Raw genomic sequence first — 16,799 nt, 5'->3', positions numbered from 1 at the left:
TGGGTTGTTGGGAGATCAGCATCCAAAAATAATTATTTCTTTTTATTAATATATATATATATATATACATATATATATATATATATATATATATATATATATATATATATATATATATATATATATATATATATATATATATATATATATATATATATATATATATATATATATATATATATATATATATATATATATATCGCACACCGAGGGACGTAAACCGAAGAAGGGACTGAGCCTCCCCAAAATTTTTCAGAACTGTTGGACGCGTCTTATTCAAATTGTCAGTAAATTTTTTTTTTTACATTATCCCCCCCCCCCCTGAAAAAAAGGAGAAAATATGCCCGATGATATATATATATATATATATATATATATATATATATATATATATATATATATATATATATATATATATATATATATATATATATATATATATATATATATATAAATATATATACTACTTGAAGAAAAAGAACCCCGAGAAATCCTACGAGAACGATATTCGCAGACTTAGACGTATAAAATAAAACATTTATTAAGATAAAAATTAGGCTAAAGTCTGCTTTAAATAACTTAAAAATAATGTTGGTATTTTTGAAGCGTCTTGCAAAGGGTGTGATTTCGTGTAAGATATGAACTGTCGTTTGAGTCGGGATAATTCAGCAGTCGTGTACATTCTTGCAAAGGTGAACGTTTCATTGCTACCAGGCACCTGAATTTTGCTACCTTGGCCAACTACTTTTTGCATCTCCAAAATATGCTGGAAATAGAGACACGTTAGCATGAATTTCTAGTTTCACTTTGATTTGAAGAAATGTGTCAGTCAATATAAAATTTAATAGCTAAGTGACAGCAGCTAGTCGCAAAACCATAGATTGACAAAGCCAGGAGTGGATCAAGTGGGTGGTTCTATGGGCAATTACCCCTTTTTCCCAAAGAGGTCAAAAGTTGCACTGATTACAAGGGTGGAGGGGCGAAAAATACCCATTGAAAAGCTCTGGTTTCGTTGGTACGCCCCATACGTGAATTCTGTTGCTGCCTCTGGACATAGCTGTTCTTCCGTGTTTTCGTCAGAATCCTTACTCTTATGGTACAGGTTCTCCCGCCGTGACGATTTACCAAATGGTTAAAGCACTATCTGAGCTGTTGGAAAACCAACCCTTTTTTTTGGATTCTAATAGCCTTTTATAGAAAAACAGTTTCTAATACTAGGAGCATAACTAAGCTAGTTTTTTTTTAACGCTCTACCTAAAGTAGTTCGTAGACTACATGGCCTATTCATTTATAGTCAAAACAAAATAAAAATATATAAATAAGCAGTAAAACATTTAATTAGAACAGTGAAAAAATATACATATATATACCAATAAAAACCTGACAAATACTCCACCTTACAGACCTGCAAGAAATTGTACCAGAGTCTGTCAGGATTTATGTAGTGATTTTGTCGAACTTGTACAAAACAACAACTATAGTTTCCATCCGGTTTTCCTTTTGTTGTATCGTGTTTTCAATCTCTTTATGTTAAAAATTAAATAAAAAACAAGTTTTTTCAACTGAAAGTGAAAAAAAAATTTAAGTAAAATAATACTATACAATATTATAATAAACAATACAATATTACTAAACAATAATAAAAATTTGATTTTCTTGCTAGCCACTCAATTTCCCCCCTTTTCGGCTGATAAAGGCTTTCAGACCTAAGCCGAAATACCTAGGCTTGTATGGCATATGTACTATTCTAGTTTCAAAAATCCGTACAACAGTTGGTGCGTGCCAAGATTGGCAGAATTGTACGGCACACATGGCATTCTCAGATGTACACCAGGTGACGGAAAGAGGACGTCACTCGGTATCATTTTATAAATACACTAGCTGTTGGGATGGCGCTTCGCGCCACCCCAACACCTAGTTGGTGGGGCGCATCGCGCCCCCCTAAGCCCCCCCCCCCCCGCGCGCGTAAGTCGTTACGCGCCATGTTAGTTACGCGCCATTGTAGTTGTGTCCCTGTGTCCCAACTGTGAATATAGATAGATTTATATATGTGTTTCAAATTACGCAAAAATTGCGAATATACAACATTCTTGGCTTTCCCACTACTGGGAGCTTTCCGTTTCCAATTGCCAGCAATTGATCTGAAAATGTTTGACCAGAGTCATCGTTTTGCAATCGGACACGCATATTTGTAGTTAATTTTAATATTTTTACGTGTGCCCATAAATTAGAATTTTTCAGGCAAGCATTCATTTCGTCTGCAGGAGTTAAACTACGTAAAAATTGCGAATATACAACATTCTTGACTTTCCCATTGTCTGTGCATATACAAAGCCGTATGTACTAATAATGACGTCATATGGAAACGCTCTTTTTACAAACAAACAAACATGCATACACACAACTCGTTTTTATATAGATACATAGATAGATAGATAGATACAATACAAATTAACTGCGTAAAACTTGCGAATATACAACATTCTTCGCTGTCCAATTGTCGCTGCATATAAATAGATTGTCAGGTTTACCGACCCTCAAACATGCAACGTACAATTGTCCATGGGAAAAACAATCAGTATTAAGATCTATACCACATTTTTCTAATGATTGACCTTGAGCTTTGTTAATGGTGATTGCAAATGCTAATCGAATTGGGAATTGCAATCTTTTAAATTGAAAAGGCAGATCCGTTGGAATCATGGGAATGCGAGGAATAAGAACAGCCTCACCCTCAAAAGGCCCTGTCAAGATTGTGGCCTCTATTAGGTTTTCCATTGTTTTTTTTTACGGCAAGTCGCGTGCCATTGCAAAGCTTTGGTGGGTTGATATTTCTTAAAAGTATTATTGGTACGCCTATTTTTAGTTGTAGCACGTGTGGTGGAAGAAACCCTGAAAGATCTATGGGATTTAAAAATTCAGATGGATAATTAACCGCTTCATTTGGTTCCAAAACTGTGTCGATTGACTTGTAAAGGACTGCCTGGTCTCGAATCTTGGTCAAAACAATATTGTTGATTTCGTGGACGTCTATATTTTTGGGTGCGAGAATCGCTCTTTCACTTAGCCATTTATTATTTTTATAATTTTTTAGAATATTCGGAAATACTTTTTCAATCAATTCATTTTTGGACGTCACTAAATTACAGAAATCAGCAGGTAGCTGTATACGTCCTGAAATTGAGTCTACTGGGAGCTTTCCGTTTCCAATTGCCAGCAATTGATCTGAAAATGTTTGACCAGAGTCATCGTTTTGCAATCGGACACGCATATTTGTAGTTAATTTTATTATTTTTACGTGTGCCCATAAATTAGAATTTTTCAGGCAAGCATTCATTTCGTCTGCAGGAGTTGATCTAGGTATTATAGGTAATGTTTGCCTGAAATCTCCCGCAAGCAATATTAATGTGCTGCCAAAGGGTTTCGACTTCCCTCTCAAATCTTTCAAGCATTGATCCAGAGCCTCGAGCGATTTTTTGTGTGCCATTGTGCACTCATCCCAAATAATAAGTTTGCATTGCTGCAATACTTTACCCATCCCAGATGATTTGGAAATATTGCACGTGGGAGTTTCTGTAGAATGCAAATTCAGAGGCAATTTCAAAGCGGAATGAGCAGCTCTTCCACCAGGCAGCAATGTTGCGGCTATTCCGGACGACGCAATTGCCAATGCTATATCATTTTTTGATCGAATTGATGCCAGAATTAGTTTTATCACAAACGTTTTACCAGTACCTCCTGGCGCATCCAAAAAGAAAATTTCTCCAACGTTGTTATCGACACAATGCATTATCGTATCATAAATGTCTTTTTGTTCCGACGTTAACTTGAAAATGTTATTTTGTACATACGACAATAGATCACTCGTACTGTAACTTTGTTCACGATCCAATTCTACACATGTCGAAACAGCAGCGATACGGTTAGGTGAAGGCATTCCCAAATCCTGAAGAGGTTTGTTTGCCATACGTACGCACAAATCTTCTATAATAACTAAAGTATAGTTATAAATTTCTGATGTAAAATCAAAAGTCATATCTGACGTCTCTAACTGTTTTCGATGGAGTATATCTTCGGACATTTTTGACTTATATTTTTCCCATAACTCTGTAGGAGCTGATGGAGAGCAAGTTGTTAAAATGATGCCAAACAATGCACGAATTTGACTTGGGGTTGACGTTTCGCACGCGTCATTGATGCAGTTATCCCAGTGTTGGTCATTCTCCAATAAATTCAGAGCTTGGCATGCACTACGGTAAGTGTCATGTATAGTACCGTTTACAGTTCTCAAATACTCAAAGGATGTCGGACCGGGTACATTCACCAAAAGCAGGCGTAGAAAGAAGCATTAGTGTTGATTGGGGTGAACGGTGTAGAGAAGAAGCATTCATGTTGATTGGGGTGAACGGTGTAGAGTCTTCCTATCGTGGTATCTTTGAAGATGGTAGGTTGGCCGTCGACTGACTGGCTTCACTATGAAATACATATCGCCGAACCTTTGTTTTTTTTTTAACTAAAATCTGGTAGGCATTGATGACCTTATCCAAGTCAAAATCCCAAACCCAATCATCATCGCTATCATTTTCAGTTTTGATATGTTTTGACTCTCGCTGTCCAGGTAGATCTTCATCTAACTGCGCGGTTTTGCGTTCTTTAGCCTCAAGCCTGTTTCCTTGCTGTTCTTTTGATTCCGCAGCAAGTTTTTTGGCATAGACTCTTTGAGCATCTTCATCGGCTTTTGCCATTGTAAGTTCATCAGTCATTTTAAACTTAAACATTAATAGATTTCTACGTGAATATATATGTCTTAAATATCTTTAATGACGTCACCGTCATAGCAAAAATGACGACAATTAACTTCATGACGTCAGTCGACACAGAAACATGACGTCACCTGACAGACAGACACACAGACAGATAACTTATTTTTATATATATAGATTTCTTCTGTCTCAATTAAAAGTTTTATCCGTAATCTACATTTTATTTCGTTTTAATAGTGATAATTTCCAGAGCAAAACTAACAACTGTTTTCTTTGTGCCAATCCCGTTAGCCATAAGAGGCGTTGTATATTCTTATTGCTACATTACAAAATAGGAAGTGATACATCATGTTCGTTATCATAAATTTTCTGATTTACATTTTTTTTTACCCCTTGATTTTTCAGGGGTGAAAAATCATCAATTCTGCATTTCGATACAAATGCTATTTGTGTTGCCCTTGATGCGAGAAAAAATCTACGTGAGACCGTGATCACGTGAATACGTGATTTGGATTTACTCTAATTATGCTCTCAAGTCTTTCATCACTTTGACTGAGTTGATTTATAATTAGTTGCTGAATATATTTGTTGAAAAAAGTTGAATCAACTTGATCAAAGTGAAGGAAGATTTGAGAGTGTAATTAGATTAATTCCAAGACAGAAACTTCTGTTATAGGGAAAGTGGCATAACTTTTTCAGAGTTGTATAAAATGTAACCTTTTTGTTCCACTGTTATGATTATTTTGTCCCAGTCCGATTGTTTACTACCCTCTAAATTAGCCTATTTATGTCATCAGATCAGGCACGTATGAAGCAATCTAATTTGGGAGGGCGGAATTCGAAAAAACACGCACATAGAAAAATATTGAACATTAAATGCCTGAATAAGATTTTTTTTACCAACGTCGCTTTTTTCGATATTTTTGTAAAAAATTATCTTTTTTTTTGGAATTTTTGGAAACATTTATAAACTAAAAGCACAAAACAAACCCAGGAAATTCGTATTGTATTTCAAATTAGATCTATCTTTTACACGGACTTAAATATACAATCAGAGTTTTAAAAAAATAAATCCTTAACTGTAAATTCTTTGTATCACCAAATGAGTACAAAAATGAAAACAATGATCTTTACATCAAACAATACAAAAAAGTGAAAGGAGGCTGAATATTTCGATGCTACATTCAAGCAGGGTGAAGCAGCACAATTGCAAAAAAATCCTATGGTCTAAAAAAAGTCCCAAACTATCAAAAAACAACCATGCATACATTGGATATACGTTCTGAGGATAATTATATATATATATATATATATATATGCAGGGACAGATGGTTTCAGGGGCACATGTCCCCTCCATATGATAAAAATTGCACTGATTGAGGGTTGGAGGGCCTAAAAATACCAATGATGGAGCTAACTTTTTATTGGTGCTTATATTGGAATATTGGTCCCGATCTTGGGAGAAGAATGTATATAGAAGCAGATACAGAAAACCAACTGCAAAACAGAGGGGATTAACCTAAGTGGCAAAATTTTACTAAACCTTAAATGAATATTTTGGTTCTGTATCCAAGGGCCGTCTTCAGCAAAGCACACATAAAAATCAATGAAGACTTACAATAAAATATGACCAGTAAAGCCAAAACTGAAAATTGAAACAGTCCCAGGATGATTACTTGAGGCAGTTGTAGAAGAACCATTTCTTCCTTGAAGTAATGTGAAAGATGGTGCATTTTCATCGAAAACTACGGTTTTTTGGTATTTTCATGGAATAAACTGAAAAAATCCCCCTTCCCCTAGATATCACAAAAATTAATGTCCCCCCTAAATTTTAAAGGGCTACTGAAAGTTTGCTTCATTTTTCATGTATTGTCTAAATAAGTAAAGGTTATACGGAGTAGCAATTTTTAATTTTGACTTTTAACCTGCACCCTTATTTTGTTTTCCTATTGCTCTTATTGCTTCTTATTTTGTTTTCATATATGCTTTGCTCGGGACGGCACTCGGTTATAGAGCCGAAATATTCAATTAAGATCTAGACTTCTTTATCCACTCTTGTATATACTTCTCCCAAGATCAGGACCAATATTCCAAGAACTTTAGGAGAGTCTCAAGGAGTGGCAGCACTGCTTCCGATAGCCTTCCTCGGCAGCGATACGAGAAGACAGATACAGAGCTTGTATATTGCGTTAGGCCAGACAATACAATAAAAAAAATGGCATGATTAGAAGGCGTGGGTACTGTGATTTGTACCTTCCTGTCCAATGGCAACTGCTTGAGGATTAATAGCCTCTGAGGTAAATATAGACAGGAGTCAGACAAAACTTTGATTCAGTACAACTGAATCAATCGATTCGATGGCACGACGGATTAGTAAGTGATAGTTTGTTCTAAAATATATTAATAATTTTAATGACAAAATTTTACAGTTCTAATTATTTAATTATTAATTATCGCAATACAATTTAATAATGCATTAAATGAATTTATATAAATTTTAATTAATAATAATAAATAGGTTAATAATGCCTTAGGAAAGCGAATAAAGGTACAGGAATGAATTTTGCAAAATGTACATTTTAAACTATTTTTTTTATAGTCTTGCATTTAAAGCTTTTGGAACGACGAATATTCTCCTGTTACCAGCAGAAAATTTTTGTTTATTTGATTTTTCAATTGAACAGTTTAGGCTCAGGTTATTAATTACAAACTCAAGATCGTAATTACTTTTAAATCGTAATTATAAATCATAATTGTTAGTAGTCTATTCTAGTAAAGTCAAAGCCGCAATTTAAGCTATTAAAAATATATAAGCAGTGTCAGGTCATGCAAAGCGGCTGCTGAGCTTAGATATCAGCAATTTTCAAAACTTAAGTTACGAATTCAATTGTGAGCACTCACAATTCATGATTTTAAATAACAAAGTTATGGCAGGCAATTCATTTAACTTCATTTTACTCTTATAGTCAAATTAAAAACAAATGTTTGTCTAGTTATTTTGTAACAAATATGATCAACTATATTAAATAGTGCATAGTCCCTTTGAAACAAACATTTACATCCGATATAAATAAGCAAGGAAGTTCTTGTGTAAACAGAACATTTTCATCAAATAAAGGCAAAAGACCGGAAAAATTGTTGGTAGAAATATGGACGTTAGATCCCAAAGTTACAGTTTAGGAGCAAAATATAAAAGACGAGACTAAGAGTAAAACATAGCCCTTTTAGCTTTTAGCCCTTTTAGCCGGGTTACACCCTTTAGGTTTTATTTTAGCTCTTTTAGCCCTTCGTAGTTCTTAGCCTGTTGAACTTACTAGTTGTAATTTTACTTTTACCGGTACTTTTTGACGGACCAGATTGCTCCGGTTTTAAGTGTTAATTATTATTTATTCATGTTTGTCTAGCTGTGAATCTTTAGTCGAGTCATATTCTTGTTTGTATTCCTAAATCCAATAAGTATAATCAAAAGATAGCCTAGTTTTTCCTCGTTCAAGATTCAGCAGGATATTTGCCTAATTGTAACTACCTAGTTGGCCCTTGTTAGGTTCTAAGAAAGATATTTCACGGCCATGTTTGGGACCACGGGTTCACCCCTAAAAGACCGTAGCACGAAAGAATTATAATGAATAGTGGCAGCCAGTCTCTATTGCAACAATTTTTTATTAAAATAATTTGTTAATATTATTACTTTACTTATTATACGCGTATACACTGTCTTAAACCATCTTTAGCAAAAAAGCAATACTTACTGAAACAACTTTCTGTGTTGCCTGATCAAGTTCATACAGAAAGTTTGTGGCTGACAAAGGTTGCTAAAAAAGAAAAAAGAAAAAAGAGTTTGTGAATTATAATAGGTGAGTTTTCTTATATATTACGAGTTATATTTCAATAGCCAGGAATGGGGTGGGGCAGTTTTTTTGCAGTTGATTGATTCAATCTGAGCTTGAGCCAGAAAATTAATTTAAACCACTAGAAAGTATTACAACCCGTATCTTACTGATATAGAAGATAAACATACTAAATTTTAGAAAGATTTGATAATATTAAGGGCTGTACATATTTTTCACTATTATCTTATGCTAGTGAGCTTTCTAAAATTGAACTACGTTCTACTAACGGGCCTCTCGTGTAAGTCTTCCATGTTTTTATACATAAACCAACTTTAAAATGATAATCAAATATAAATGTTCCTTTGCTCAACTAATTTTGCATTAAATCTTGAAGAGCTTGGCTCCCTTCACAGGAAAAAGTACTTTTGGGGTTATTTTCCAAGTGCTTATTGGTTTTGGCTTTTATTATGACAAGTCTTTAGTTTTTAGTTAAGTACATAATATTTTTGCCTCGAGAAGATTCATGTAAAGTTTATTGCGTCGTCTTATGTCGGCTTCCGCTCCTTCATGAGGGGAACCAGTGTTCAGACTATAGAAACATGATGACGTTTTCTAATTTGATCAAGAATAATACAAAATGATGTACGTACACATTTCTTTCTTTTCGGCAATTTAATCGTTTTAAATGTTATAAGGCCAATCTAACTGCAAAACACCTGAATTATCTTGACACTTATGGTAATTTGTTCAAGTTCAGCTTTCGAGCATAGAATACCTCTACTATCATTCACAACGAGGAAACCCTGGTTGGTTTCCTCGTTGGGTTCTGGTTCTTTGGTTGGGACACTTTTGATGCAGCACGTAATAAAATATCAATGTGATTGGAAAAATCAATTACAGTGGCTAGAAGCCACGAAACAAGAATCCTAAAAATTTGTTGATTATCAAAGCCGAAGTTGCCAAAATTCTTGCCCCTGTTGCCCCTCATAATAAGTGTCATCCTACTTCAAAATTTAAGCATTGAATACCTCTACATCATTCACAAAGGGAAAAGCCTGGTTGGTTTTTATTTGGTTGGGGTACCCTCATTTCACCATGTAGTTCAAGAAACTGCGAAATGATTGGCTAAAGGCTAGAGCTGAGAAGCTGAAATTCTAAAAAGTTGTTGATCATCATTGCTGAAGTTGGCAAATTGTTGCTGACGTTGACCCTCATAATAAGGCAATTTGTTCTACTTCAACCTTTAAGCATTGAATACCTCTACAATCACTCAGAACGACAAAACCTGGTTAGTTTTTATTTGGTCGGGGAATCCTCAATTTAGCGCAAGGAGAAATCGTATCATGATCCAAAAGATCATTTCTAACTAGCAGCAGAGTCTATTGGACGACAGGCTTAAACGGAGAAAATCCGTTAGAATATACTTTTTGAGCACAATAACCATCCTTCTTGGTTCCATGCAAAAAGCAAACACAGCTCTCCTTACCATATTGATCAATCCTTGAAAGGGAAATATTTTATTAGTTTTTTTCTTCTGAAAGTCTTTCGGTCCCAATCATAACCGACGTCTTTCACCTTTTTAAAAGTAAAAATGTCCCCGCAACTGCAACAAATGGATAAAAATACGCTACAGAATGGTCGGGTTTGTTTGAGGGATTGCTGACTCTCAAAAATCACGTATATTAGGTAGTGCGTATCAAGCGTGGCGGATCTATGCCAAGCGCGGCTGGGACTGTGCCAAACTGTGCAGAACTTTGTTGCGCTGCCAAAATGTACCCTAGGTAGGGAAAAGTGAGTGGGCCCCTTGAATCACCAAATATGGTTAAAAAGCTGCCAGAGTGTAAAAACTGTGAGCCAAATTCAGAAAAACTGCAAGATACACCCTTCGGTTGAAGGCGTGATTTAATGATTTTATTCAGTAACTAAAACCGAAGAGATTGTTTTACTATCTAATATACAAAATAAACACAAAAAAGCTGCCAGAGTGTAAAAACTGTGAGCCAAATTCAGAAAAACTGCAAGATACACCCTTTGGTTGAGGGCGTGATTTAATGATTTTATTCAGTAACTAAAACCGAAGAGATTGTTTTACTATCTAATATACAAAATACAGCAGAAAAACATTAGAAAACTGAACAAAACATTTAACAAAAAACTCCACTTAACATGAAACTGCTTGGTAAAAACTTAGTGGAGAGTCAAATATCTTAAATCTTGATACTTTAGATCTTAAATTTCTTATTCCATTCAAAAGTTCTTACCATTATTAAAACATTTCCAGCACTCACAATTAAACTAATCTGAAAAATAAAGGTCGAATTGATTTAACTTAAAAATTATTACAAACCATGCGCGCAAATACACAGGACACTAGTAAACCCACGTTTAAAGTTTCCAATCATGCCAAGCTCGTACTAAGAATTATCGACCCTACAAAGTCTGTGTAAAAAATAGTTTTAATCCGTTAAATATTTTCAGCAATCGTTAAAGAATTTAAAAAATCCGGTGCCATTTTCGGAAAGCTAAGAGACACACCCTCTGGTTAATGGTATTCAGAAATAAAAAGTTAAGAATATTGTCAAAAAAGACAAACAGTATAGTTGTATCATTGGAATGTTCGGCTTTTGCGTTTTTTACCTGCGTTTTTCAACCTACACTGAGGGAAAATTGCCCATGGCAGTTTATTTCCAAAAAAGGTTCATTTTTGAAGCGTTTATGAATCTTGATAATATTAAACGGCCCGAAACAATACGTTTGGTACGATTTTAGGTTGTACAACTAACTTTTAGAAATCCTCAACAAAAAAAAAAAAAAAAAAATTATTTTTTTTTCTGTTTTTATAAAAGGCAAGATTTTCAGTTTTATTTCTGTTTTTTAAAGGCAAGACGGTGCCATGAGTCTTGTCAGACAATAATGAACAACGAGAAAGCTTCTGAAACCTTTTTTCTCGATTCTGTTAAAGTAACAATAATCATTTTCAGTTTACAATAATAGCACTAATTAGAATATAGTTTTTTCACTGCTGTAAAAAACAAAAATAAAGAAAAAAGAGATTACCAACATACCGACTGAGTTGATTGGTTAGGAGGTGGTGGCTTCCTCCCATAGAGGGAGATGATTACATCATCAACGGGTGGTTCCTCTCCAGATCTCGCAGTAAAAAGTGGACTGTCCCATCTATTCCTTGAATCAGGGGCTTCGTATCGAAAGACAAGGGCATCAAAGACGCTTTTTGAATACTGATCGCTAAGTGGTAGCTGAAGGTTCCTCTTCCATGCATCCTCGGGTAAAATATCGCAATGTACTGTTACTTGAGTCGACCCCACCGATTTTGATATGCAATAAAGCTCATATCTATATCCTATATGAAGGATAATAAAAGTAAGTTCATGTTTTTCTTTTTTTCTCTTTTATAGAAAGTACAATGACAATCGAGGAATGCTTTCCATTACCGTTCACCTTGTGCCTTGCTTTATACATCGGTAAGTCTCTGTTACGTTAAACCATTTATGCTCTGAAACAATGACGTACTCTTATTACTAGAATCACGTATATCTCGGAAGAAGTCTTCTGCTTTGCAATTTGGTTTCCGATAATGAGAGGCATACCATACAATGGTATGTGTGGTAATTTGTATGGCCTATTTTTATGGTAATATACCATATGGCATATCATATGGTAATTTGTATGGCATACCATACAAATACACTAAAGTGATTAGTGCTATGTACGAGAATAACACTGCTGCCATTAAGGTAAGAAATGAGGTTAGCAACTGGTTTCGTATTAAATCAGGAGTTAGGCAGGGTTGTGTTCTATCCCCCATTATATGGATCATTTTCATGGACTTTATCTTAAGGAACACAGGAAAGGCGAGGAGAGGAAAAACTTTTCTGGACTTAGATTATGCTGATGATTTAAGCATCCTAGATGAAAGTGTGAGCAAAATGAATGAACTTTTAGAAGTTTTGCGAGTTCAGGGTGCTAGAATAGGTTTAAAAATTAATGTTAAGAAGACGATATCACTAAGGCGAGGAAGAAGTGAAGACGAAAGGGTGACATTGGGTAACAAAAAGATTGATCTGGTGGACAGCTTCACTTACCTTGGTAGTATTATTAGAAAAGACGGTGGGAGCAGTGAAGATGTAAAAGCAGAACAGCCAAGACTCAGGGTGTTTATTTGCAGTTGAAAACATTAGGAAAAACAGGAAGATTAGTCTGCAAACCAAGATTAGAATATTGGAAGCTACAATGATGACAGTGGTCAAATATGGTTCTGAAGTAAGGGCGGATGAATCATAAAGCGGGCAAGGATTTTCTAGATGTTTTCCAGAGAAATTGCCTTACAAATTGTTCTGGGTACAGGGCTGACTGAACATATTTCAAAAAGTAGTCTGTACGAAAATTGTGGTTCAATCCCGTTTTCCAAGGCTATAATGAGAGAAAGGTTGAGATGGCTAGGGCACATTCTGCGGATGAAGGATGACAGATTGCCGAAGATTGTTCTTTTCGGCCAACTGTCTAGGGCTTCTTCGCTGTTTATCATATTTGCTTTTGTTTATTTATTTATAATACTCCGTACTTTGTGTGTTTTTATACTTTACGGGTAATAAAGTTCATTCATTCATTCTAGGGCTAACCGGAAACCAGGTCGTCCGTGGTTGGGGTGGAAGGATCCCATAAAGAAAGATTTAAGGGAATGGGAACTTCCTAGGAAGATTTAAAGAGGGAGACTTTGATTAGAATGTATTACGATATGTTGTTTCTATCTTTTTTCCAATGTACTCCATCACTTCATTATTTTGTATGATGGGTTATAAATAAATACATACATACAATAGGCTGGAATGAGATTGTAAAATCTAAAAAAAAAAATTGCGGGTACATAACCAAATCAGATGCTTCAACGGACTTGAGCTAATAGTAATGCTAGTAGTTATCTAGTAAATCAATTTTTAGCAGGTTTCAAAAAACATGGATACGATAGAATACAAATAAAGTTATTATAAGCCGAACAAGGCCCTACAACATAGTATTCTATGTAATAATACACATTACTGTATGATTACAAGAATTGCATTATTATAAACCGTTGGAGAAGTAACCACACCCTGCTTAACCCAGATATGAATTGGTATATCATCAGTCAGCAAATTGCTTCCAGGTATACGTATTCTTGTTTTCATATGGCGGTACATGTAGGTCTAACTAACTTAGTTAGACTTAGGTCTAACTAAAATTCCTAAGAATTAGGTCAATCTATTATACACCACGGTTCAAAAGCTCATTCTTTTCTTGGGGATGCAACAACGAATCAAATGTTTTACTAACATCGTACGTTCCAAGCGCTAGAGTACCACCGGATTTATCTGCATCGATCAACAAATTGCACAGACATTTTAGAGCATGGAAGCAGCCAAGCTTAGGCTAGAAGCCAGACTGGAGAGGAGGCATATAACAGAGAGAACGTAGGTTATTAATCATAAGTAATTCAAACACCTTAGCCAAAATGCTTGAAACAGTTATAGGTCGATACGGTGAGCATTCAGACGGATCCTTCTCTTTTTTGAGTATCGGTGAAATAAGACCACCACAAAAAGAATCTGGAACTATACCATACCAAAAAACTATTTGGTACATCAAAGAAAGATGACACATAAGCTTATCAGACCCATTTTGTAAATGAAGAGCGCATATGGCATCATAGCCCATAGACTGTCTTTTGTTAAGCTTTCGTATAACATCACATAATTCACTAGAACTTACTACAAAGGTACCCGGTCCAAAAGTACGTAAGCGATTATTCAATTCCGTTTCAAATTTCTCAAGAGTGTTAAAGTCGGGTTCGGTGAACTGACTTTTGAAATATGAAGCCACTGGTTCTCACTAATGGTAATTTTGCTCTCCCGAGTTTTATTATTTGCCGAACGAGTTTTCCATAACTTACTCGGGTCATTCGCGATCGATTTTGCAATTGCAACACTTTGGCCAACCCGGTGAGCTTTGAGCTGCTTCTGAAAGTGCCGCGTAGTAAGTAACCGTAAAGTATTTATAACTACATTTCTAGGTTTTTCACAATCATTCCACAGACGTAACCAAAATTTAGAAGACTGACAAGCGGATTTTAGGCTCTCGTTACTGGACCATCCAAATTTTTCGGTTCCAGATCTACACGTTCTCACCGGGACATCGAAATTCTCGGCATTTTTTAGAGCGTGTATAATCTGCACACATAACAAAAAAAAAAATAATAAAATTAATAGTTCCGTCTTTAAAACCAAATTCAAGCATGCCAAACAGACCCGTTAAAAAACTAAAAGAAGAAAATTAAATAGGGTGTAATATCTGCTAGAAAAAAAACATATTACCTTTAATATAATTTTTGGAGTCAACAATGACTACTAAATCACTGGTGAGTAGTCTCTGAACTTCTGATTTGATAAATCCGCGCAGATCCTTCTCAAGCCGCGTATCTAAAATGGATTATCAAATAAATTCATCATAATTACCGATTCCCCAGATTTCCCTTACATTGGGCTGATTTACCCAAAACCAAAGTGTCTCCCCCCCCCCCCATTATCTTGATTTATACGTGAATGATAATAAATTTTGCTAATTCTCACAGGTATAGTTTTTGAAGGTTTTAAGGTTGGAAATATCTTCTAAAACTACAACATAATAGCTTTCTCTAGCGAGCGGAGGCACTTGCTTTGAACATAATATTGGTGAATCGACACAGTGCTAGCAGGTTTTCCAAGGTAAAAATACCATTTCTGTATAATCCACTCGAATAAACCACAGGACTAACACACAGAAAAAAAAAACAAAAAAAAAAACAACAACTACTTTTTGGGAAAAAATGGCGTCGAACATGCTAGTCATGATAATCTCTGGATAATTACAGTCCACAGACAGACTTCGACTTAGTGATGTGGCTCCAATATACTGTTTTTTCCTTACAGGAGAAAAGAAATACAGAACATTTTGATGCTGGCAAAAATAATATAAAATATTGTTAAATCCTACACCAAAGAGCCTGGGAGTTTTGAGAGTAGAAACTGGCGCTAGTGTCAAATAGGAAAATCACTAACTAAATCTAGCGCTTGACGTCTTGGCTCCATACTTCTCTTTTCACATACTTTTTTAAAGCAGGGGAAGGTGAAGAAAGGCAAATTCTTTTCCCAGAAGGCCCACCAGCTTAAAGCTAACACACCTACTTCACATATCAAGATTTTCCTGACCTAAATTAGGCCTACTTTGTGCAAGCTGGACTTTGGCTTAAAATAATACTTAAAAATCAAAGAAACTTATTAACTATCACTTCCAGAGAAATGCTAGCTATGAACCAATTAAATTTCAGATCAATAATGTCAAGTACTCACTTTTCTTTGAAATCTTCTACTTGCATGTCGTTTGCTGAACGGACGCTAATACCTTGGGATCGACGTCGAATCTTTTAACTCAACAATTTGGCAAAGTACCCTTTCTATCGATCTACCTGCGCGGTTCTGTCATCGAGCATTAAGCCAGAGGTAGATGTAACTGCGTCAACGTTTAGAAGTTTCCCCGCGCTGATGTCTCTGACATGCTGGAAAAACAACATGACGTCACGTTTTTATGCAGCATCTTCTAACTCATTTGTTCATTCTTATGAATAATCTGCTGCTTGTCATCGTGAATAACTCTTATCTGGATCCCGTTTAACCGTCTACAGGAAGGCGTATCTGCGGTCAGTCTGATCTTACTCCGTAGTTCTCTTTAAACAAATCTTGCAACTAATTGTAACAATAGTAATCTCTAGTACGTTGTTTTTATATACATGCCAGTACGCGCCCGATATTCAAGTATAAAATTCTGTTCTGGATTTCAACAGATTACTTTTGGATTAGTATCTCAATTTTTAGTTTCTGGTTGTCCAACTTACACTAACATCATTTTACTAGTTGGGCTTTCAGTTGAAGGTGAATCTATGTTCAATATTCCCTATCTGAGCGTAACGATATTTTCTACAATATACAACTAATGGCCGCCATCTTTGGTTGACTAAAACTTAGTCTATCAACTTCCGCGTTCGCACGTCACAGCTATACCATGTTGGCTTATTCTTGTCTAGCCCATTAAACAAGGTCTTTACAATGGGCAGTTTGTGCATGGCACAGAGGTAGAGGAGTCAGATCCCGTATTCGTTCAGAAAATCAGGGGTAAT

The 16,799-nt window shown here is 35.4% G+C and overlaps 1 protein-coding gene across 2 annotated transcripts in view; it reads right to left on the bottom strand.

The window, feature by feature from the left end:
* Positions 1–523: 523 nt before the first annotated feature.
* Positions 524–16,799, bottom strand: part of LOC136031774 (protein KTI12 homolog) — a 48,070-nt gene continuing 31,794 nt past the window's right edge. For both annotated transcript variants that reach the window (XM_065711537.1, XM_065711538.1), the window contains exons 3-6: positions 14,962–15,066; positions 11,659–11,954; positions 8,513–8,575; positions 524–766 (exon numbers count right to left, since the gene is read on the bottom strand). In XM_065711537.1, the coding sequence (XP_065567609.1) occupies positions 554–766; positions 8,513–8,575; positions 11,659–11,954; positions 14,962–15,066 (677 nt within the window). In that variant the 3' untranslated portion in view covers positions 524–553. The remainder of the gene's footprint in view (positions 767–8,512; positions 8,576–11,658; positions 11,955–14,961; positions 15,067–16,799) is intronic.

Source organism: Artemia franciscana, chromosome 10 (assembly GCF_032884065.1).
Source record: "Artemia franciscana chromosome 10, ASM3288406v1, whole genome shotgun sequence".
Lineage (NCBI taxonomy): Eukaryota > Metazoa > Arthropoda > Branchiopoda > Anostraca > Artemiidae > Artemia > Artemia franciscana.
The sequence above is the reverse complement of the archived record's forward strand: the minus strand, read 5'-3'. Positions and strand labels throughout refer to the sequence as shown.